At 40.7% G+C, this 26,541-nt stretch overlaps 1 protein-coding gene across 2 annotated transcripts in view; it reads right to left on the minus strand.

The window, feature by feature from the left end:
• Window positions 1-26,541, minus strand: part of drp2 (dystrophin related protein 2) — a 126,120-nt gene that overhangs the window by 51,456 nt on the left and 48,123 nt on the right. For both annotated transcript variants that reach the window (XM_088432119.1, XM_088432118.1), the window contains exon 3: window positions 10,066-10,240. In XM_088432119.1, the coding sequence (XP_088288245.1) occupies window positions 10,066-10,112 (47 nt within the window). In that variant the 5' untranslated portion in view covers window positions 10,113-10,240. The remainder of the gene's footprint in view (window positions 1-10,065; window positions 10,241-26,541) is intronic.

Genomic DNA, 26,541 nt, shown 5'->3' on the forward strand with positions numbered 1-26,541 from the left:
TTGTACTTCGAATAATTTAATTCATTCCGTAAGTTATTTCATAACGCGAATCTTTCAAAAGTAGAAACGCTTTTTACATGTAAATAGCTTAAGCCTCCCAAAATGACCCAATTTGGGTTTTTTATGTGTGATATCAAAGCAAAAACGTGGAAAAAAAACACTAGGAGGCTAAAATATTGCATAGATAGTCAAAACTCGACGACCCTTCTATAACGCTTGCAAACGTGCGATCGGGACGTACGCCCTACGAGTGTCAAATTCAGCCCATGTCAGGCTCATTTACTGCCATTCAAAACAGCAAATATTGTCAATTTTGGGCATATTGAAAACCCAATATTTTATCATGCATTTTCCCCGATTTTTGCATGAATCCTTTCGACGGCAACTTATTAATGGGGCGCAATAGAGATTTTTATGTAGACACCTCAAAAACACCGGGTGGCGCTAGTAGCCATCTTATGACAATTGCAAGTTTTTCAAAGACTTCGATGATTGACTTAACCTGCACTCCCATAATGCTAAATTCTTCAAAAGTCACGTTAAAAATAAATAAAAGAACATAATAATCCGCCTTCGTTAGGCGCTATCATTAGCATTAGCACCACAGCTTGCTTCAGTGCAATAAGCATTAGCTATGTTAGCAAGCCTTTTAAAGACTTCGATGATTGACTTAACCCGGACTCCCATAATGCAAAATTCCTCAAAAATAAATAAAAAATATAAGAACATAATAATCCGCCTACGTTAGGCGCTATCATTAGCATTAGCACCACTGCTTGCTTCAGTGCAATCAGCATTAGCTATGTTAGCTTAGCTTGGATTTGCGCCTGCATTTTACAGCGGTTCCTCATACGGACAACGTGGCTATCGTCTTCAAAGAGCCAGACAATTCATTTGTGTCCACTGTTGTGTCCATTTTGTCTCAGCGGGACACCAAAATGAATTAAATCCCACCCAAATATGTCCCCAACACATAAAATAAAAAATTTTTTTACGTCATTTTCGATGATGAACCGATAAATTTCGCGCAGACAAAAAAACGATGCGACTTTCCGACCGATCCGGCGAATTTTGACCGTCCCTAATGACACGGCGCTATTGAAAGGATCTGAAGCAAAAAATAAAGGCGACCCCGGCGCTCCCGCTGTTTTACTCACTGACGCGATTGAATGAGACGGAGGGAAAGTGTTATTTTGCGGCGCACAAATAGAGCACACGGCCCGCGTGAAAAGCTTGTGAGTCACGGCCGCGTCTGAGTAAGGTCATCCATCAGCGGACAAGCCTGGCATCAAAACGCTTCAGCCCTCACAACACGCTCACGAGCTAATACAAAAACGCGCACCGCCGAGCACACACACAGAGCTAATGGCACATTTGTCCATCACGGGGACTTCCATTTTAGACCCTGCCACACAGAGACAAATAAAAAACAGCCGGTGTGCGCTGGAATGAAAACAGCCTCGCATGCTTGGAGCATTTCATCCACATTGTGCTACCGCGTTTATTTAGTCATTCGCCGCTACCGTCTTTTTGTCCTCGCTACTAAGACGGCTCGGTGTACAAGTAGAACGACCGGAGGGCGCTCGGGTGTTCTACATAACACATCAGCGAAATAAAGGCGGTGAACATTCTGAAAAGGAGCCGCGAAATAAACTGTTCCAATGTTCCAATGCATTTGCTCTTAATTTGAAAACAAAACTGCACTATTCCTGCCAGGCTGATTTTCTTAGCGTGTTTGATGCATTTACACAGCACCATTTACTGTTATTTCCCTTATAGCGAGAAAATTCGGACATATGCAAACGAGCCTGCGAAAGATATACAATAGCCAATGTGATGACTGGGCCTGGGCGGAGCTCTGCGCCCGATCGAATGCCGCTGGAGATTATTTTCACTGACGCGCAAATGTGTTACCGGCAAGGCCCCATGTGTTTATGATTCAATACACATGCGGGTCGTTGTTTCTCATTTACAGTGACTCTCTGGCCATCTGCCCATTTTATATCCCATCATTTCCCTTCCTTTTAGCTCCTTTTCTATCTCCACTAGCTCCAGGGGACATGTTTCTACTTAAAGGGGCAAATCATGTTGCTGCAGCTGGGCGCTGAAGAGAAAATATCACCGAGAGTTGTTGTTTTTTTTTTTTTTTATTGCAGCACTACAAGTGAATGGTCTGCTGGCTCTAAAGCAAGCTTCAATGGTAGCAGTCATTGAAATGAGCAAGTGGCTGTTTGATGTGTAAATCATTTTTTCTCAATAAACACCAGAGCGCAAGACTCGCACTCCGGCGGCATTAACATGCGCGGTAATCAAATCAGTGGCAAACACTTGGTTAGTACACTTAGAAAGAATTGTTCATCACGTTCTATGGGGGGGCGGCAGAATAGATCAACAAGTACGGTGAACCCTCAAAGTAACGTGCTTCATTATACAAAGGCCTGTCATTGCGCAATCCTTTCCCGTGCCTTTTTATAGTAAACAGGTCATTTTAAAATAAGCGTTCATTGTTGAATTTAGTTGAATAAAGTGTAAAAAGTACTGTAATATGACGCACCAACAGTTGGGCAAAAATGGAAAAACTATAGCAAAACAGAATAAATTTCATCTTCCTAAATTACTTGTGATCATATCCGTAAGTTATATATTTATTGCAGGTTAAGTTTATTTCAGATTTCCCACATTGTGAGCAGTCAGTGAACGCAGCGCCGGCGTAATGTTGAATGCGCCCCAAGCGGTTGTTTTTACTTCTCCTCGGGCTTGAGTTCATTTTGCCGAAAATACCCAAAAGGACTCGGATGTTGGTTCAGTCTGCTCGCTTCTTTGATGGAAAATAATAACCACGGCTAACACGAGCTTCTGTCAGCTGCAACAGGCTCTGGATGCTAACAGCCAACTGACGTGCACCCGTTACGGTAATTATATTAAGAATACGGCTGATATAAAAATCCAAATTTGTGGATTGATGGACATCCATCTACGTCCCCTACTATCAGAAAATGGTAGTTACCTTGGTGCCATAATGCCCCCCCTAACCTTTCAGGTCAGAAAGTGGTCTTGTAACTAGAACCAACCCTCACGGATAAAAGAGGACGGACAGAAAGTGTGACCACAACAGTACATCTTTGCCCGCTCTCCTCGTGAGTCAAGGTTCGTTGTCTTCCGTCTGCTTTGTTTATTAAATGTTTCAGGTCGCCTGGACCTGACAAAAATCACTTAAAATTGTAGTGGTCAGAATAACGGGAAAATAAAACCCAAGTTTTTGCTCTACTTTCACCTATTGCAGATGTATCTAGTAAATATATATTTGGAATGCGAATATTGTGAAAGAATAGTGCAAAGAACCGGTGAGATGTCACGAAACGCGAAGCAGCATCTTGGAAGACACGATCAGATCAGTTTGATATTGTCATAATATTGTGGTAATGAAAGATGCCAGCATTTTTCATTTCCTGGATTAGCGGCCTGCCAAGCATCCGGCAGAGATAAGCCCGCGAGCAAGGCCCGCATGGGCGCATCGCTCTTGCTAGCTAGCGGGGGGAAATTCTTATCAATTTGAAGCTGAAAATGTCAAACGTGTGGTGACTTGGCCAACCTTTGTACGCGTTTTAGCGTGCTTGACACTTCCTGCCCGAAAGTAAATAACATCGTCAAATGGAAATTCAGCTCCCCAATCAGTGGGAGGGATTACAGCGAGGAGCTTAGCGTTAGCCGTTTCCATGATTAATTAATGCGGAGGAGACTGAAGCGGAGTTTTAGGAGAGGAGCTGGCTGCTGTGTTGCCTCGGGGCCAAAGGAAGCTTTGAGCGCAGCCTTTTTCTCTTTGCCTCTTCTCTCTTTTCACCCCTCTTGCTGTGCCTCCCTTTCACTCAAATGAACACAAGTTTGAGAGAAATGACAAAAACAAAAAAGTGCATAGGAGTCAGATTGGAAAAGAAAATATTTCGCACCCCGTCACTCAGCACAGTGACTCTATACAAGTTCATTAGCTATTAAAATGTTTTAGGTAGCGGATCACGGTTCAGGGATCCAAGTTCAATCCACCTTGCACCAGCTTTTCTGTGTGGAGTTTGCAAGTTCTCCCCGAGCCCGCGTGGGTTTTCTCCAGGCACTCCAGCTTCCTACCACAGTCCAAAAACATGCATGGCAGGTGCATTGGACACACTAATTCTTTGTCCGCTCTCCTCGTGAGTAAAGCTTTGTTGTTTTCCTTCTGGTTTGTTGATTATTAAATGACCTAATGGCCATTTAAGGTGGGATTTGCTTTTAAGTCATTTATAAAAAACAGGGAACACTTTATTTGTTAATTATGTTTTTAGATAATAACTTTGAAATAACTTCTGAGCAATGACCTGTCTTTAAAACTTTCTTTTCCACTCAAGAAACAAAAAAGCGGTGACGACATTAGGGTTTCACGATTTCTTAGTCGGGAATCAAGTCAGATTGAGTGTGCCTTGTCACCATGCGTCGTCACAAGTTCTGTCCTCGCCGCCACACTGATGAAATGCACGCAAAGTCAAGAAAAGAGAATCCAAAGTCTCAATCCAAAGCATGATTGTCTGGTTGATGATGCAAGACTCGGGAAACATCACAAGTGCATCCGTTACTGGCTAGGCAGCTACTCTATTTTGAAACTAAACCAGGGAGCAAGGAAAAAAAAAAGACGAATGGAAGTTTTTATTAATGACCCTCCAACAGGGTAAAAATATTGTTAAAAATATTATTTCATACTAAGTGTCCATATTTCGGTTACGGCCTCCCTGGCTTTTGTTTTTGCCACGTTACAAAGTGGAATACTAAGTTTTTTCATCCTTTCTTTGCGACATTTTTCCCTCTTTCAAGAACTGTCATGATCTATGGGGTTGGCTGTGTATATGTTGTTTTGCCTCCCTCTTCAGGCGTTTGTAGTAATTGCTCTTATTTTCTGTTTGCGTCAAACTGCCAGCGCTGCAACACGTCACTGGTCTGCTATTGGTCTGTCGTCTGATGATACTTTTGGAAGTATCATCTGTGTGTACAGATCATTCAGGGCAAAAGCACTGACTGGCATTTTTCACGCTTGACTTGAGAGTGTATAAAAACAGCAGCCAGGCCAACGTTGGCCTGGATCCACATGGGCAAGTCCCCGTTGCCTCCTGATGGCATCGGAGCAAAAAAAAAAAAACGTTTCCTCATTTTGATGAACCGCGGCGAACGTGATGACGTTGAGTGAGTTTGGGAAATGCGGTTTTGTCGTGGCCTCGGGCGTCCCTTCACGAGATTTCAGGAAATCCATTTGCTGAGAAAATGGCTGAGTGACAAAAGCAGTCAACAGAGGAAGGGGTTTGTTTACAGTTTTTTCCCCCTCTACGACTGAAAAAAAAGGCCAAAAACGGCCAAAGGGAACCCGCAATCGTAAATTTACATCGGCGCGGAATGGCTCGAAAACGCCAGTGCAAGCGTAATAAGAAAATTACCATATAAAAATAAGCAAATGACATGCAAGGATAAATTGTGCGCGTGTGACTCATATTAATAAATGGCGCGCATGCTGTTCGTCATCAGTCAACCTCGCCACACAGGAAGCACTTCCCAGCGTCTTATGAAAGCGGCTCCACTCAAACAGGCTGAAATGACGATTTCTCGGTAATTACAAGATAATTGCAAACGCAACCAAACGTTTTGTCGGCGCTGCTGAATTGGAATGACTCATCGGCACAGCGCATTTTTTTTTTTGAATCATCTTGGCTTTTACTCGAGAAAATGTGAAACTAGCGCTCCAGAACTTTGACGATAAACAAGATTCATTCCATAAAAGGAGTGCAAAGGTTTTCCACACCGGAAAACCATATAGCAACCAAAGGTCTTGGAAAAGTACCATAAAATATTGTGAAATCTCTAAAACGGGCCGTCGTTGGAAGCTCCGTCACAGCTAGTGACCTCTGCTGGCAGAAACAAGCACTGCAGTTTATTTGGAAAAACCCTTTCCTTTAAATTGCGCGCACACATGTATGCTGAAGTGGAGTTCTATTACGAAATTAAAGATTAACTACAAATAACGATTTTTATATTAGCTATAGTTGACTTAGATTCGCATTGTATCACGAACGTTGACTAGCGAGTTTCAAAAACAGACCTCAGATTGGCCAATAATTTTTGAAAAAAAAAATTAACATCCACGTGTGGGCTAACCAATATAGTATCAATTAGGAAAAAAAAAGAAAAAAAAACACTTCAAATGTGATTCATGAGTTTTTGGCCTAACGCCAATGCTATGCTAACATAGTTTTGAAGCCATAATTACAGTGAATTATTGTATGAAAAACACTTTGAATCCAAACATTATAAGACCATAAAGAGTATTTAAAAACAAATCGCAAACAAATGACTTGATTAGGCTTGTGAAATCTCTCAATAATTAACAACCCAGGCTAAACCTAGCTTTATCTCAGCGTATAAAGACGTTGGTCAAAACGTAAATATTAAAAAAACGAGGCCGCTCGTGATCCCGCAGACGACAAAATAACATGATTTTTTGCAAACTGATACCATACCTTGAAACTAACCTGGTTTATTTTTTTATTTTTTGCGCCACTAACCTTGAACAATAGAAGGCAACACAAACATCTAAAATGGATCTCTTTTTATCCTGCAGACACAATACGGGAGCTTGCCCAGAGATGACGCTGAGAAAATGGGGCACCAAACCCCCCAAGGGCTTTTTTTTTTTTTTTTTGAACTGAGCCATGACCAGAGGAAGAAAGGAAGGAATAAAGCAAGTGACAATAGCGAATGGAAAAAACCCAAACGGTAGGCAGACGGCGGCGATGAGCAAAAGAGACAGTGACGCAAAGCGGGCCTGAAGTGCGGCCGGCTCGTTGGGACGGACGTGGGCTGCGGGTGCTCGGCTGTCTGCGACGATCTGAGCAACGCGTAAACATGCGAGTGGCCCAATCAGAGTGGGCGTTCCCCCCGGTGTGCGCGGCGGGTGGCTCGCCATGTGACGCGCGGCTATACATCAACGCCGTTCCACAACCATCCGTAGTCATCGTGGCCAATCGTGTTCCTGCTACAGTATATTTCATTTATATGTGATGCGTTTTCGCAAAATTGTGGCAAAAACGAAAATTCAGATGGATATTTTCCGCGCTATAAGGCGCAGCGGATTATAAGGCGCACCTTCAAAAAATGGCCTGTTTTTTAAAAGTGGTTTCATATATAAAGCGAACCGGATGATAAGGCGCATAGAATAGAAGCTACAGTAGTGGCTGGGCTTGCGTTATGCATCCACTAGAGGGAGCTAAAGCGCTAAAGGAAAGAACTCTTTCGGCGCCAGTGTATGCCAGCCGATTTCAAGCATTTTGACGAATCTTTCGACGCCGACAGACGATTGTATTGATTATGAAAGTCATATGAAAAACTGGATTCCATTCCTTACCTAGAAAAAGAAAGTAAGATTCTATCTTATTTCGCTTTTTGGTAATCCCTGTTTGAAAACAGGACAGCTACAGTTACACTCAGCTATTTTGGACAAAAGTAGAACAATCCTGGCCCATACAGTATACACTTTGACGCGAATCATTTTTTTTCCGAACATCTGAATTATCTCCACATTTTGATGGCGCAACAAAAGAACATGAATAATAATCATAATCAAATAAAATGACTGCTGCATTGTGAATTCTGCCTCCCCGTTGTATATAAAACATTATATTTAAACTGTATGAAAATGGAATTCTACTGCACAGCAATCAATTTGATTCATTATTAAGTCCTAGTTTACATGTTGTTGTATTATCATTACACACAGGTTAATTGCTATGTCAGGGAGGCAGAATTTCAGCGGTAAAACAAAATTAAACATTCGGCAGTACACGAGAGCGACATGTTACACGCCGCTCGGTGTGTGTGCGTGTGTGTGTCGTTGAATAAGTTGGCCTCCTTTGCGCATAAAACATCAAAAAAAGTGATCAGTGCCAAGCTTTTGTTATCATCTCAGAGTCCAATTAGCAGGGTGACACTGTGTCACGCCGATAAGTTGCATGCCATGCATAAATATTGCATATCTTCCTGCTTCACTCTTATCTTCGTGCGCCAATTCCACCTGTTCCCCCTCCCCCGCCCTCAAAGAAAGTGCAAAACGCGCTTCTTGTCCCGTTTCGGGCCAATGTCGCAGGATATCAAAGGCTTGGGCCTCAAACTTTTGGAATTTTTCCAAGGAAGTCAAAATTGCGACAATGACAAAGTAATATTTATTATGTTTATGTTATTAGAATGAAGACCTATTTTGACGGTTGAAAACTAGATACGTAAGAAAATAGGAGTCAGTATAACAAGAGTCAGTATAACAAGATCTAGCAGAAACTCGCTTAATGTTTTAATTAATTTGCTCTTACTTTGAAAAGAAACATGTCCTGTTCCTGTCAATGCATTTAAAAAAAAAGCATAGGCATAAACACCAGATTAAAGCTCGACACAAGTCATCTGTCGCTTTGCAAAGGAGTCACTGCGACAGTTTAGCAAAAGTAGCTTCATGTTCCAATTGATTTGCTCTTAATTTGAGAAGAAAAATGTACTCCTCACTGCAGTCAAAATCATAGAAAAACGTGCTGTTCCCGTTACTGCCGCCGCTACTGCGAGGCGTTCACTGACCACTCACAATGTTGGAAAACTGAAAGACACCCAACTTAACCTGCAACAAATATCTAACTTACGGCTATGAACACAAGAAAACGTGAAGGGTTTAAGACGGTAAGATATTTGCTGTTTTCCTGCAGTTTTTACATTGTCGCAAAACTGTCGCTGCGTCGTAAAAACGGTAGCATAGAAAATACCAGAATTTAAGCCTAAAATGAAGGTTGCGGCCTCTATTTGGAGAATTACGGTATCTTAAAATAGGCCATTTATGTGGCGCTAGAAGAGTAAACAGTCAGTCGACGTTAGGGGGTGGGGGGGGGAGTAAGGGGGGGGTGCTTTTACAACGCAAAGTCCACAGCACTTGTCCTGCATAAAAAGCCACTTTCCTCTCAAGGTTAGCCGGATCTTCCTCGTTCACTTAGTCATGATACTTACCCCCCCCGCCCCCATCTCTCGCCGGGATGATTTAGCAGCATCTGCCTTTGCGGCCTTTACTCACCCCTCCTTCGCTGTATTCGTGCCCCCCCCCCTCCCCCCTCCCTTACCGGCTTATCTAATTACACGCAAGCTGCGGGGGAAACTGTCTTAACCAATTTCACAACTGTCCTGCCCCCGCCATCCTCCCTATCCCGCATCGGATGCGGCGGGGTCAAGTAAGCCATTAAGTGGGGGGTGGGGGTGCAATTGTCTGAAGTGGATCCCGGGAATGGAGTCGCGGGGTCGCAAACGATGCGGCAAAGCCTGGACGCGCTCCAGTCGGGCATTAGAGAGCGACGTGAGTGGCCCGGGTAAACATGAAGGCAGTAAAGGCGCAATTAGTTTGCTATCAATGATGAATAAGCTGACTCGGCGGGGAGTAAATGGAAAACGCTCGTATTCCACCCTGATATACGGCCGCATATCATTGGCTTCCACTCGACGGCGGATGTGCGCATGGGCCGTATTTTTCACCGGGCACAATCCCAACAATGCAGCGCGACAGAAAAGTCATAACTGGTATATTGTCAATCTACATGTGCTGCCCCGCCATTAGTGTTCACAGTGCAACGCAGAATATCGCCAACTGACTTTAAAACAATAAATCAATCAATTTGTTACTTGTTTAACTTCCTTTTTTTTCATTAACGTATAAGAGATTTTCCCGACATCGGGAACACTCTGCACCTTTTGTTTGAATTTGAAAGTCAAAGAACAAACAAAACAGCATTTCTATGGGTTCTATTTACAGTACAGTAGAAGACTAAAAGAAGCTATTTCCTCCCATGGTTTAATTTTTCTTTTTAAGACATGCCGATGGGAGCGTAATGCTTGAATTTGACACCAAAAATGTATGTATCAAAAAAAAAAGAACAATACATTTGAACTAAAAGTGTTGGAGATTTTTGAAAACATTTTGACACCAATATCCAGTATTATTGGCGGGCAAGACGAAGGCAGGACGGCATACGTTACCGGATGCTGTGCGATTTGCGTTTGATCTCATTCCAGCAGAGGTTCATATCCCCGGCCTGGTGCGGGCCGCCCCCCTTCGGCCGCCGGCACTCGGCCCCCTCCTCCTGGGCCTCACCGTCCGCTGCCGACTGGCACGGCACGCAGTGGCATCCCGGCCACGAGGGCCGCCCCGGAGCTGAAGACGCGCAGACACAAATTAAAGACGTAAATAAATCAAATACGCAAATACATTAAATAAAACATTTTTCAAAGGACTGTTAACTGCATGGAGGTGACTGGAGTTTAATGATTTTTCAACTTTGCTTGAAAAGGCATCCTTACAAAGGAATCTTATCTAGCTGCCAAGCTAGCTTTTGAGGTAATTAGCTTGGTCGCTGCCAATCTAGTGAAATAGGTAGCGACCAATCTGGCGAAATGGGTCACTACCAATCTAGCGAAATGAGTGGCTACCAATCTAGCGAGATGAGTGGCTACCAATCTAGCAAAATGGGTAGCTACCAATCTGGCTAAATGGGTTGCTACCAATCTGGCAAAATGGGTAGCTACCAATCTGGCGAAATAGGTAGCTACCAATCTGGCGAAATAGGTAGCTACCAATCTAGATAGCTATCGATCTAGCGAGATCGGTAGCTACCGGTCTAGGTGAGCTACCAATCTAGTAAGAAAGGTAGCTACTGATCTAGGTAGCTACCGATCTAGGTAGCTACTGATTTAGCAAGATAGGTAGCTACCGAGCTAGCGAGAATGGTAGCTATCGATCTAGCCAGAGTGGAGGCTACCAATTTAGTGGTCTAAGAAGCTACCGATATAGCAAGATAGGTAGCGACCAATCTAGGTGAGCTACCGCTCTAGCGAGACAGGAAGCTATCAATCTAGCGAGATAGGTAGCTATCGATCTAGACCCATAGATAGACCTAGATCAACAGCAAAAAGTATCATCATGTTATCTTTTATTTTGAAAAGAAAAATGTACTGTTCCTGTCACTGCATTCAAAATCATAGAAAAACGTATCATTATCTTAGAAAATCTAGATCTAGATAGATAGATAGATAGATAGATAGATAGATAGATAGATAGATAGATAGATAGATAGATAGATAGATAGATAGATAGATAGATAGATAGATAGATAGATAGATAGAAAAATAGCAAGCTAGCTGGGAAGCTATTTAGCTAAACATAGATAGATAGATAGATAGATAGATAGATAGATAGATAGATAGATAGATAGATAGATAGATAGATAGATAGATAGATAGATAGATAGATAGATAGATAGATAGATAGATAGATAGATAGATAGATAGATAGATAGATAGATAGATAGAAAAATAGCAAGCTAGCTGGGAAGCTATTTAGCTAAACATAGATAGATAGATAGATAGATAGATAGATAGATAGATAGATAGATAGATAGATAGATAGATAGATAGATAGATAGATAGATAGATAGATAGATAGATAGATAGATAGATAGATAGATATCAACGCAGCTTTAACTTGAGTGAAAGGAAGGATTTAACTCTCAGCAAACAACCGCAGTCTTCCTTCACACACTTCCTTCGTTAACTTCCTAAAAGTGCGCGGCTGTGTTTTTTGCAAGCACATTTCCTCCCTATCTGTAGAATTAGGCAAAACGGAGCTGATCCAAGCGCCTATCCCTAGCTGTCGAAGAGGATGTTCCAATCCCTTAATAAATCCCGGAGGAGCCAAACTTTGAACGTTTGAACAAAGTCTGCGGCGTAGACAACAAAGTACGTTCGCCGCACTCGGTTAATATGACATGATTTGTAACATCCCATCGAGCCGCGCGTCGGATTTTCCCAGATAACGAGAAAAGAAATAAATAAATGAAGGCTTCTCCTTTGCACATTTTTAAGAGCGAGAGGTTGTGAGGCCAAACGAAGAGGCGCGATCCCCTTGATGGAGGAGGTGACACAAAGGACAAACACACATGGACACGTCCTGTGCTCGAGGACAGAAGATATCGCTCGTCCATTTTACCCTTTGTGACCGTGCGGCAATTGACGACTCATCAATGAAGTTGATAGATTAATCGGCGAGAGATCTTAAACTCTCAGAATTTAAGTTTACTATATGAGACACTGATTACTGATTTGTGTCCACTGTGGTGTCCATTTTGTCTCAGCGTGACAGTAATATGTATTGTATCCCATACAAACACACAAGACATCATTGGAAATGCTAGGTTGTTCTCTTGTCCTCTACTGAGGACACCAGGACTTAATAGAGTAGCTCCAATGATTCGAAAAAAAAGTATATATATATATATTTTTTTTTTTTCTTTTTTCTTTTTCAAGATGACCTAAGCCTTGATGAGCATGTGACATCATTTTCAGCGGACAGCCTGTAGCAAAATGTGATTCAAAAAAGGTTTTCATTGTAGATGAAAATAATTGCCAATTAATTTTAGACTAAATATTAACCTTTACTGTTTAAAATGGCTGAATGAATTTCACATCCCTTTACTGTATTTATTTACTTATGTGAAAAAATGATTTCCATTCTATTTAATGTTTAATCAAATACATTTTATAATTAAAACGTATTATATTAATAAATTTAATACGATCTAAAATTATTATAACATTTTATTATAATTTATTGTTCATATTAAAATGCACCAATCAGAAGCAGTGTCACCATGTTGTTTAACAGCTATACAATGGCAGTAAAGACATTCTATTCTATTCTATTCTATTCTATTCTAAAATGACTTTCGTATTACTAGATGTCAGTGAAAAAAAAAAATCTGCAGTAAATACACGACTGGCTTCAAAACACAATTTTATTTCTTGCCCGTTTCATTTATCTCGCGTTCACACACTGCACCGAAGAGTGTAAAGAAAAAGCTGATTTTTTTTTTTCTTTTATATTTCGGGTTGCCGTGTCAACAGCGAAGCGAAGCGTTCCCCAGCGTACCGACGAGCGAGAGAAGTCGGGCACTTTCCTTATCCTCCCGCTCGCCTTCTTTCTATTTGCTGTGAATCAACAGCTGATGGCGCGGGCACTTCCTGCCGCGCTTCGGCTTCCTCGCGCCGCTCCGTCTAATGCGCCGCATGAATCAGCAGTCGGCTGAATGCTTGAATCACTGCCTCCTCGCTCTCACTTAACTAGGCAAACAATCACTTAAAGCCTCTCGCTGTGTTTGCTTTGAGAGTAAACGCCGGCCAGGCCGCATTGTTTGCTTAGGAAAAGCCCCGTCCTGGATGTCATATTCTTTTTCGGGCACTGTGATGCACTCTGTTATTTTTTTCAGTTTTAGACTAAGCTGTAACCCGTACAAACGCTGTAAAAAAATAATGTTGTTGAAAGTTGATTTATATTGCTTTTTTTACTATCGAAAATGATACTGGTTTATGGATAGTTATATAATTTTTACAGATGATAATCTTATTTAGAGTTAGCGTATCGCGGGGGGGCAAAAGGTTTTCTCTTTCCCGGGGGGGTTTGGCAAAACATAATTGGGAAGCACTGCATTAAACCCTTTAAATCAATCATATTAATTCAAGGAGTTGACAATGTGAATGCAGTTCACTTGTTTGCCTTGAGATGGTGCTGGTGTGTTGATGAATGATGCAAAGAGAGATATCTTTTTAGGTCGTCTAATTTGTACGTTTTTATATTCCACTTCCGGTGTTACAGGAATCATTAACAAGTCAACAGGAGCTATAATATTTTTATTTGAGAATGTAAGATTAGTGAAGTTTAGTTTGGGGTCATGCAAAGTGCTTCCTGTGTGATGTCATTGCCAAAGTGCTAATGACATGCTAACGACGCCAACGTCAGACACGACAGCCCAAAGTGGTATGTTGGTGTAAAAATGAGTACATTCCTTTCCTTGAGACAAAAAAACAAAAGTTAGAATCGAAATATCTTGCAAGTTTCAACGCAAGTTTGCAAATTAGTTGCTAGCAAACATTCAACCTAGCAATCCTGATATCTGATTCCAAAACGTTTTGAAGCTGTTTTTTTGCATATATATATATATATATATATATATATATATATATATATATATATATATATTTATATATATATATATATATATATATATATATATATATATATATATATAAATAAAGTTGCTTTTTGCAGAAAAAAAGAAATGCATGACAATCACATTGTATCCCAGTGGAGATCTTTTTATGAATTCTAATATGAAAGTCAACGGGGAAAAAAGACATTTCCACTTCACTTGACTCACCTCATTCGGGGAGATCGATTTTTCAATTCAATATACAGGACGAGGCGTCCTCTGTTTACATTGGTATGTCAGTGCTTCACTCGCATCGGTAGCTACGACATATTGGATTTGTGTCGACATTTGGCAGAGGCGGCAAAAGTATTCACACTCTGTATTCAAGTAGAACTCCTGATACTGGAAGACTCGGGAAAGTGGAAATACTGATCTGACCCACGCAAATACTTACGTTGTTCTGTTTATTTTTTTCTACGGAATTGAAAAGTCATCCAAAAGTCATCAAGAATCGGATTTAATTTAAGGTTTAAGTATGGAAATGAAATGTACTAGTAAGTAAAAAAATGAAATGTACTAAGTAAAAAAGTTTTTAAAAAAAAGTCAGTGTATGAATTATTTAAAAGTGAGCAAGTGTTGTTTCAGGCTTTGATGCTAATGCTAATTTTGCTAATAGTGGTAATTGAAAAAATACACCTTAACCGTTATTGCTTTTTCCGAGTGATCAAAAAATATTACTACATGACTTTCCTAAGGGCAAAGAAAAATAATTTAGAATCTAAAAGTCTTACGACAGATAGTACTTCTGCAACATGCTAACACCGATTGCTAGCTAACGTTCAACCTAGTGCTTTATCCATACTGGAATGGAACTACAGATCTGACCACTTTACAAAAAACTAGTCAGTTGATTTAAACCAAAAGCGAGCCAATTTTGTCTCAGACTTTGCTGTTGATGCTAATTTAGCTAATGGTAGCAACGGCGATCTTAACTGTAATTGCTTTTACTGAATGGATAAAACACATGACTGCATTCATTTTCTTACGACAAACAACAAAATAATCGAAACATTTTACATCATATCAAACCTCAACAACTTTGTATGCGATTTTGCTAACGTTTGTTGCTAGCTAACATTCACCCTAGCAGTCACGCTACTTGCTTACGAGACTTTTTATAGATTTTTTTAGCCAATGATAAGTTAGCATGCGTCCAACGCAACTTAAAGGAACCTTTGTTAGCTCGCAATCCACACCAAAAGTCAAAGAAAAAGCAAGAAGGACACCGCAGAGCGTGCATACAAAAAGAAGCAAACGGTGATCACGTCGCCGCGTCGATACAGATCTGAATGAAGGAAGACTGCGGCTTGGATATCCGATTGATGGACTCTCGTGACTGGAGCCGTGCGGACGGATGAAAAGCAATTATATCCCAAAGTGACAATGCAAACCTTAGCAGCGGGGGCGGCGACCTCCTAAAGCCGATCGGCTCCGCATTGTTAACGCTGTCACCGAGGTTAACTGAGTGTGCGAGGCTGGACACAGAAAACCGGAGACCCTTTAGGAATGCAGAGATGAAGGTGGGCTGAGGACGCGAGGAGACAAAAAGATTCTGTCCTTGTACACCTACGGCTCCGAATAACTCCAAACGCCTGTGCTCGTCTTCTGGAATGACAATAAATAATTGCACATTTTTCGCCTACGAGCATAACTGCTTAACCCTTGCGGTATTTTGTCCAATCACGTCAAAGGCATTTCATATTAAAGGTAAAGCGGTGAAAGAAGACATAGGGAGCTGAAATTTCACCCAGATGGTGACAACATGTACAATTTTAACAATTCGTATGAGTTTGAGTCTAAATTGTGTTGAGTTTGAATTGTTTTGTTACAAGTACGACCCTAAATTGTGTTGAGTTAACAAATTGGAAATTTGCGAGTGCAAATATCTCCTTTGGATTACCGAATCTGATCCTCTGTAAGCCTGTGTGTATTAAACATGATAGTGTTTTATAGCCGAGGGTTAAACCCCTTTGGCTTTGTTTTCGTGTTACACTTATATTACTGTGTTGTGTTTCGATTGCAGTGTATTTGTAGAACCACAGACATGGCGTTAACATTGTGCAAATATTAAACACAAAAAATAATTCGTATGAGTGCAGACAGATGTAGAGCAGGTATTTCTAACCTGGTGAAACGTCTGGTTTACCGAAGCGGCTCCTCTTACCGCGTCGCTGCCTCGCTCCCTTCATGTTGTTTTTCATCATCATTAATGCCGTAACAACCTCAGCTGACCCGAGCTGCCAACAACTAACGAGTATTTATGCCGAAATAAACCCCTCTAGCTCACCCCATTACGGTAGTTATTGTAATAAGAATAGACCGATAAAAAAAATGCACATCTGTCTGTCATAACTGTCAAAAAAACCCATTGTGAATCTTACCCTTTATAGGACGCACTATTTATTTAATTTTTGGGGGAAAAAGCGCATCTTATAATTGGGGGTTTACATGAAATTGAATTTCATATTCGGTTTCCATGAGATATTTGCGCACTGCTTGCCTGCGTTGTGTTTATTTTCACGTATCGGCTGGCGCTAGTTGCGCTGGGTGGTCATGTCGAGCCTCAGCTTGCATTTTCCTCTTTTTGTCCACATTGCGCTCATTGGACACGCCGTGCTAACGGGACGTTCCACTCCCAGGGAGCGTAGTAAAAAATTCATCCGCAGTGACAGATGGCGCGATTGTACTGAAATGGAACTAATTCCGCACAGTAATTGCGAAACGCATCCTTCTGTCAGCCGGCGAGAGCCTCACAACACTTTGTAATGCCGCGTTTACAGCCACAGATAAAACACTGCACACCAGCGCGCAAAAGAATTGAGCGCCGTCCAAACTCTGATACCGACGCCCGGAAATCGTCAGCTGGCCTCCGCCGGAGGTGTTAAACGCTCGTTTGAACTGGAGCAAATAAATGCCAAGTCAACAATAGCGCCGTTTGGCTTGGCGCTCGCTGGAAGTGGAATCCAGCCGCTTTGATGCCCCTTGACGGGAAACAACTCCAGGTAGCCCTGTATAGTTTGTCGTTTTACTAAAAACAGGATATGATGTCAAATCGACAGCGCAGAGATTTGTCTATTCGAAGTTTGGATATATTCGGAATCAAGTATTCAATTGATTAGCCCGTCATTTAGTCAGGAATTCACCAAGTAACCACAAACGCCCAAGGACAAAATGTAAACACAGAACTTACACCAACTAACTGTGGCACTCACTAGGCCACGCCTCTTAAAGGCACATGTGCACGGACGATTACGCCACTGATTGCTGCAGTTTATCAATATTTCGTGTTGTGAGGAAAAGGAAAAACAACTGCTTGGAAAGCATTCAACGTTACACTGGCGCAACGTTCACTGACCGCTTTCACTGTTGGAAATCGGAAACTTTGAGTATTTATGGCAAAATAAACACGAGCTGCGTCGCGAGAAAATGGAAAAACAACTGCTTGGAACCATTCAACGTTTCACTGGCGCTGCATTCACTGACCGCTCACAATGTCAGAAATCATATACTTAGGATATTTATGGCAAAATAAACTCGAGCAGCGTCGCGGGGAAAGGAAAAACAACTGCTTGGAACGCATTCAACGTTACACTGGTGCTGTGTTCAATGACCGCTCACAATGTGGGAAATCTGAAACTTTGGGTATTCATGGCAAAATAAACTCAAGCCAGGAAAAGAAAAAACAACTGCTTGGCATGCATTCAACGTTACACTGGCGCTGTGTTCAATGACCGCTCACAATGTGGGAAATCTGAAACTTTGGGTATTAATGGCAAAATAAACTCAAGCTGCGTCACAAGGAAAAGGAAAAACAACCGCTTGGCATGCATTCACTGTTACACTGGTGCTGCATTCACTGACTGCTAATGTGAGAAACACCCTTAACTTGATGCGCAACAAATACATAACTTACCGCTATGAACACAAAAAAATATGAAGAATTTACAAAGCTGATTCAGTTTTGCTCTAGTTTCTACATTGTCACCAAACTTTTGGTGCGTCCTAAAAATAGAAAATACCAGAATTTGACCCCCAAATCAAGGGTCAAGGGTGAGTTAGGGAATGGCGCAAACTGGCGACCAGTCCGCTGTTTACCCCGCGCTTCTGTCAAATTAATCTCGGCTAGTTTCCAGCTGCCCCTAATGAGGACAAGCGCCACAGAGGATCAACCTGAAGCGCTGCCCCCCCCCCCCCCCCCCCCCCCCTTCATCACGCTCCCTGTGTTTTGCCCTGCGACCGACCGCATATTTTATTATCCTTCCGACTCGATTATCTTTTCCATGTGACAATAATTTGCCCCGGAGCTAACACGGCGTCCCCGCACTAATTTCTATTTCCAAGGTGCCATTGCGCCTCATGTCCTGGAAATACCGAGTGGAAACGAGAAGTCGGTTTGCATGTGCGCGCGTACGTTTATGTCCGCTAAGTAATCGTAGCAGCTTTACCGCTAATAAAAGCGCGTACGCGACATTGGGGGGTGACAAAATGTAATTCCGTGCTACTCCCCAGACCCTCGATGTATTTTGATTATATTGTTTTTTTTGATTAGCTCTTCTGCGTGAGAATTATTTGCCGCAAGCAAACACGTAATATATTTCGGTCAAGGTGCCACTGCTGTTCTCTCACGAATCGACGGAGGGAAATGACTAAATTATTTGTCTGTGCGCCAATTTAGCAGCAAAATAGATTGTCAGACTGGGTGAAATGGTGAAAAAAAACTAAAACCTGGATTTTCGTTCATTCTAGACAATTATGATTTGAATCAACAGATGCTCTAGAACAGATCCCTGTTGCATGCCTGAACTAACGTCAACATTGTGTGACGGTAGTATAAAAAAATTAATTAACTAAAAACATTTTGCCAAAGAAATGCTAAAAAAAACATTTTTTTTCTTAATAGTAATGATAATTTGTTTTATTTAGAAGCATTCAAGGTCATCATACACATACGGTATTTTCCCTATTGCTACTAAAGATCTGAATCCATTTTTTGAGTCCTTTTTTTGAAGGCCACACTGTTGTTTCCAGGACAGTATTTTTTTAAGTTAATGTTTTTTTTTGACAAAGAGTATAATTGACTTTTAGGGGATTCTTTTCCTTTATTCAGAAGTTTTTGTTTGTTTGCATAGCTTTACTTGATCAACTCTCTACAAACATTTCATATTAAAAAATATCATTCCTGCTGACATTTTATTGAATCGTCTGTCGCGTTTGACGTTAGCATTGTTTGCACGTTTAGCATGATAGCATAACATACAGAAAGTACTTTGCATGACCTTAAACTAAACCTAGATAACCTAGACCTTATATGCTCATAATGATCCCAAAATAAATGTTATTGCTCCTGTGGACTAAATGATGTCAAGATGACGGGAAATGTCAAATAAAAACATACAAATAAAAAGACTGAAACAAAATCTCAAGACGAATATATGAACTACATTCATATTATCAACTGCTACAATTAATATCATGAATTTCAAGGTTTTATGAGCATTTTTTTAGGCTTGGAGCGAATTAGGCACTTTACATGTAAAAAGGAAAATCCATGTTACAAAATGACTTTTGGAACGAAATAATTTCGTAAATACAAGTAGCACTGTTTTGTGAATAGTTTTGCAAAATCTTAGAGCTGCCAATTGACTGTAACGGCTGCCAATTATCAACGCACGGCAAGGAAAAACACGAAAGCTGCTGTATGCGTTTTCCAACCGGGGCAAAACGGCGAGAAGTGCAAAGTTGCGCAAAATGACACTAAAGAGGATTTAAAACATATCAGTCTATAAGTTAAGAAGATTATTTCATCGCTCCGGCGCTATAATGACATCAAAAGGCATTTTGGGGATTAGCCCGGACTTAAAAGGACCCCTCGCCGCCGACAACACCGTCGAGTGTCAAACAAACAAGTCCAAAACATGGAAATCCACCTCCCCGTTTTGCAAAATACTCATTTGGTCCCAAGGAAAGCAAGTCTTAATAAATAGGAAGTATAAAGACATCGAGTGCTTTACAATAGCGATTAAAGGAGCGGAGAAAAGCGCAGCGCTGCGGAGGGACGGCGCGTCTGCCTGTGAAAGGAGGCAATTTCGCAAAGCTCAAATGAAATCCCAGCTAATTAAGATGCGTTTCATGTGCTACAATGAATCGAAGATGAAATATTTGGAAATTGAGAAGTCACGCGGCTGTCAGCAGACGCCGCTAAGAACTTTTAATGCTAGCTTTGAGCTTGTACGTCGGCCGGATTGCTGATGGAAATGAAAACGTCCTTGCGGCGATTTTCCAAGATGGTCGCCCCACAAGATGGCCGCTTGATATGATCAAATGAACAGCACTCTATTCATCATTATTAGAAAGCGTTTTTGGTAGAAAAACATCTGTCGTCAACAGTAAATAATGGTTAATTGGTAAGGAATATTTTGACAAAAAACATAATTAATACAAAGCGTCAGACCTCTTCTCGACAAAAAATCATTGTAAATACATATTTGTCCACGGAAAAATATGAAATTCGTAAAATATGAAATTTATTCATAAATATTTTTCCACAAAAAATAGTCACCATAAAGTACCAGACTTGTTCTCGGAAATAAATATTTGTAAACATTCAACATAGAGTGCCCTGTATTGGCATTACAGTTATTGGTATCATATGATTGTAGTATTATGTATGTATTAAGTATGTAACATGTGGCTTTCTTACCCATGTGAGCAACACTGCCACCCAGTGGTCACAGTTCATCACTACAGTCCTCAATCGGCTTCATATTAAACACTAGTCAAGGGTGTCAGCTACCCTCCATAAAAGAAAAACATATTTACATATTTACGTATTTTAAAAGATGAGAATTCTCGTCCATGGCACTGAAAGTGAGTGTTTAAAAAAAAAAAAAAAAAGATAAATTATGGATAGGCGGCTTCTGTCCACCACAGTTCAATGAAAGGCCAAACCTGGCAAACAAGCCTTATAAATATTGATTTTCCCCTCACCAAAATATTCAACTGCATTAATGCGAAACTAATAAAACTATTACTCCATGCCGCGGAGGCCATTTTCACCGATAATTGTCGCACGCCGACTGCGGCCGCCTTGCTGATGGACGCGTTCAAACGGCTGGAAAACGAGCTTTCCGAGGACTCCGGCCGGGCTCGTTCGGAAGCTCATTATGAAAACATAAAATATAAGAATTAAAAAAAAAAAAGAGCTTTTGACAGCGCGCGACATTTGGCTGCGCGAGGCAAAGTCCACGCTCGGCTGTCAGGCGTGTCACTTCCCATTTGCTGAGGGAGTCGCAGCCACTCCGGGAGACGCCGGGCCGGCTGACAGCTGGCTGTCCATTAAAAAAAAAAAAAAACACACACACACAGAGAAGCTGAATTCATACGGCTTGACTTCCTGTAGGAGCCAAACAAGTGAGTCACGAAGGCGACCCCCCCCCACCCCCCCCTTTCAAATCACACTTTCCAATTCAAGCACATTGAAATACGCAAAAGCAACAGAGCGCTTTGCTAAAGCGAGCGCCCGTGTCGGAATAACTCTGTAATTGGGACAGCGGGCACAAATCCAGTGTGAAAGCAGCTGCTTGCATAATTGGGGAACATGTCCTTTCACCCAACGTACAAATACAGAAAGAAATACATTTTCTATTTATTTATGCATTCATTGATGAGTGCGGTGTTGCCCTGCATCTTCATATTTAACCATAACATTTTCTGCTGCAGAATTATGTCGTTATTCTTGCCATTTAGCAATTTCATCCACCGCACTACAAGGCGCACCTTCAACCCCTTTTAATATATAAGGCGCACCGCATTATAAGGCGCATAGAATAGAAGCTACGGTAGTGGCTGAGCTTTCGTGATGCATCCACTAGATGGAGCCCTGCTGAAGGGGATGTCAACAAAACAAATGAGTCCGTCAAACTTTTCAAATCAGAAATCAGGAATAAAGACAAAAAGTAGTTTTTGTGAAAAGTACTATTTGAAAAATGGGGAAAAATACCTCTTGATTGCATTAAAAAACTGTTTGGACCATTGATTCTACATGTTTGTTATCTAATTTACGCAAGATTTTTCTTAAATAAAACTTTTAATCACTGCAGTATTTTGATTTTTTTTTTTTTTCTACCACAATTTTACAGTATTTTAACCATGCTCATGTGATAACGAATTCGTGCCATGTTGAACTTTGATGTTATCACCATCTGGGTGAAATTTCAGCTCCGTAGTTCCTTCCTTCAATTATTTTCCTTTGATGTAAAATGTCTTTCTTGCAAAGATGAGAAAATTAGACAAAATACTGCACAACAGTTTCAAAAAATTGCCTGTTGGCTTTTTACTTAAAATTACAATTAAAATCATAATCGTGCAAAACGACTGGTGAAATGAGATATCGCCGGTTTCTCGATGTCATTTGAAGAATCCCAAACGCTTAAGAGCACGGATAACACACTTGCTGATTTTTTTTTTTTTAAACAGTACGTAAAGGGCTAAAGTAGCAAATGGACACTGCAGTGCATTAGCGTAAATCAATGCTAATGCACTTTGTCTCCGATTGGTGATAACAAGAGTGCAGGTGGGCAGGAAACGAGCGCTCGCTGTGAGTAATTTGTTTCCATTCAAGCAAATCTCGGGTGGATTTTCCCGCACTAATGACGAGCTAATGATATCGGCGAGATCATCAAATATTCAGCTTGAACTCATCCCCTTGTAAAACATCGCAAACTATACATTAATACGGCCTTGTCGGGGCCCATCCGCTAAAAGCTGTCAAATTCATCGGATAATCGACGAAAGGAAACACGATTCGCCGCGTGTGGTCGTACGGCGCGTTTGACAGTAAAGCTTATGCGTCGTCAAATGACGAATGCTCGAATAATCGAGCGATCGTTTCAAATGACGGACAAAACCAAACAAAAAATGAGGAAAAAAAAGCGTATAATATTGAAAAAGAAAAATAAAAGAAATGGACGGATTAAGAAAATACTAAACATACAAAACAGAAAAGTGTAAGAAATAAAATGAAAAAAAATCAGTAAAAAAAAAAAAACATATAAAATAATAAGTAAAAAAAATTACATAAATAATATAATAAATGAGAAAAATAAAACTAAAAATAAATCTCAGTACAATAAACAAAAGACATACTGTAAACAAAAGTTAAAAGAAATACAAAACGAAAATAAGCATCAATATCTACAGAATGTCACTGTATAATACACGATTTTAAACATCGACTACAATTAGGAATCCATTAACAAACTAATCAGCAACTATTTTCATAATCAAGTCATTGTTTCAAATGACAAACAAAACCAACCCAAAAAAAGCAAAAAAAAGTGTATAGTCATTGAAAAAAAAACAATAAAATATATGTACAGATTAAGAAAATACTAAATATCTTTCAAACCAGAAAAGTGTCAGAAAAAAACGGACAAAAACAGTCAATAAAAACAAATGACAATATATTAAATGGGGAAAAAAAATAAAACAAAAAATAAATTTTGTTACAATTAACAAAAGACATACTCTAAACAAAACTTAATACGAACGAAAATAAGCATCAATATCAACAGGATTTTGTTATACAACAACAATTTTAAGCATCGATTAGATTACGATTCGACAAAGTAATCGGCAACTATTTTCATAATCAAGCAATCGTTTTGCGCTACCGTTGAGCAAATTTGTCCAAATTTTGGGATTTCGAATTCCAAAAGAATTCCAGAAATATTCATTGGTGACAGCCCTACCTTCCACGTAACGGAGCATAAGGAGAAGTCCCTTATTATCATAAAGCGTCATAACAACATCACCCATCGATCGCCAAAGAAAATTCAGCGAAGGGCGGCCGCCAGCCAAGCCGCCTGACATTTAAGGACGATGCCGTAATGGGTTTTGCAGCCGTCCCCGTGATAATGGCCACGCCTGATGAATCGGCGCCGCCTGTTGGAAATGATAAAGCGCGCATCAACGCTAACTGTTTCGGGCGCGGGAAAAATCGGACGTGTTCCGTCTTAAATGTCAGCCGCAAAGACTTTTTCGGCTCATTTCGGGATGAATTTAAGCAATTTCGGCTTATTGTAAAAAACAAAAAGATGTTGACTTTAGAAAACAAAGAGATTACGCTGAGGGAAGAAAAACAACAAGTTGACTCAAGCAATCTTGAATACGGAGCACATCAAATATTTGTCAAATTACACAAAGGATCACAAATTATGGAAAAGCCGCTTTTGTTTTTTAAGTTTTTTCATATATATTATATATATACATACATATATATACATGTATAATATAATATCTGAAAGTATTACAGAATGAGGATGTCAGTAGTGTGTGTTTCAGCACTACCTTTTCATGTACACTATCATAATGGGGACATCCAGTTGACATCAGGCATTTTTTAGCCCTGAACTGTCAGACCAGATGGCCTAAACCGAGTACTAAAATCAACCCAAATCCACTTCAAACTTCTACGGTAAAATCAAGTTCCGACCCACAAAAAGAGATCAAAACTCGCGGCGTCCACCGAAATGGTCCCCACAAAGACATCAAAAGCCAGGATTTGATCCCCACAATGTGGTAAAAACCAAAGGCGCGCACACACGCACACAGGAAGTGGCACACTGACAAGATCTCATGAAATAATTAGCGTTGATTTCCCCGCCAAACTCTTGCGGGCTTGGGCCCAAGCGGCGCTCTCTCTTAATTAACCAGCTCGCTTTCTTATGTAATATACAAGAGAGCAAACAGATGCTGTCGGGAGTCGGATGCAGGTGTTCGACCTGCCCGCGAAAACGCTCGCCTTTTATTTTTCACGACGCGCCGTTCGAGCCAGTCGGACGACCCGCAGAGTCTTCCTGTTTTAGGAAAAAAATCTTTCTTGCCGTTTTGAGGAAAAACTGCTAAATCGGGACGTATAGCTTAAAAATTGTTTTTGGGAGGGGGAAATTTTCTGTAACAAACGTAGAAGTATCGGTACTTGGTATCGATAATGTATTCAAGAATCGAGTAAATTGAATACCGTATTTTTCGCACTATAAGGCGCACCTAAAAGCCTTTTTTTTTTTTTTAAGCTGATGGTGCGCCTTATAATCAGGTGCGCCTTATATATGGATCAATATTGAGATTGGGATTCGTAAATGGGAAATTAAGTAAGCTTTATCTGTTTCTTTTGTGTGTTTACAGTTGAACAAGGTTGCTCATATTGACATTGTTATTATGCTATTGAGAGTTTAGAGTTAATATTGGTGTTATTCTTATTACTTTGACTATTACTATATTGTGATTGAAAAAGGTTTCAAATATGTCATTAATTGAGGGTGCGCCTTATAATCCGGTGCGCCTTATAGTGCGGAAAATACGGTAATCTGCTTGTTAGCTACGTTAGCGTAACGGCACCATTTGGTGGCTGAATGGGTATTGTTATTTGTGTGTTTTGAAATTTAAAAAAAAACATTTTTTTTGGCTTTATGAGGGCGTTCCGACAAACTTGCCCGGACGCAAAAAGTCTGAGATCCCAGGTTGAAAATATACACCTGCCGTAGTCCCGGATGATTTGGGCGGGGGAGGCTTAAAGCTGTTTAAATGAGAGGCGAGTCCCGGCGGGAAAGCGCTCCTTAATCATTAGTCTAAGCACGCTCATAAAGCACGCGGGGAAGGCTCCCCCGGGCCCCCGCTTGGGTAAACAATACCATTAGTCTGCCATGATCCACAATGAAGATTTTGCCACATGCATCTAATTACTTCTGCCAAGCTAGCGCTAAAGCCATAGTTGGGGTCTCTTTTAGGTACTAGTGTATTTCATCGAAATTTCACGTATAATCTCCGCAAAAATTTTATTTCATTTTCATGACAAGGATGCAAAAATTGGAGTTCCCGATGTTTGACCTCCTTAACCAGGAAGTATCCTGCTGATTAGCGTACAATAGTAAAAATCCCAACTTTTCGAAATACACTGGTAGCTAGCGATACGAAATTAATTACTGGTTTTGTCACGACTTAATGACGTGGAAGTGATGTACAGAAGCGGGACAGCGGGGCACGTTACGTTAATTTTCGGATCTTTAATTTTGGGACGTTTTATGGCTGAAAAAAATCATTCGTATGCCCTTTTGTTGATTGACTTTTTCGTAAACTGGAAATTTCGTACCCCGAGGTACCGCCATATGAGCAGGTAATGCTACGCTAACTTTCGTATCTACGTTTTTTTTTTTTTTTTTTTACGTATTACGGGTGAAAAACCTCTTGGGATTTGTTTTCGTATATTGTTTTTCGTAAACTGGGACTTTCGTATACCGAGGTATCACTCTGTGTGTTAAATTGCCTGTTAGGGATGTACAAAAGCTACGCTAATTTTCCCATCTTCAAGTTTTTTTTTTTACGTATTACGGGTGAAAAAAATTCTTCGGCTGCGCTT

This window comes from Hippichthys cyanospilos, chromosome 13 (assembly GCF_059441005.1).
Source record: "Hippichthys cyanospilos isolate Australia breed blue-spotted pipefish chromosome 13, RoL_Hcya_1.0, whole genome shotgun sequence".
NCBI lineage: Eukaryota > Metazoa > Chordata > Actinopteri > Syngnathiformes > Syngnathidae > Hippichthys > Hippichthys cyanospilos.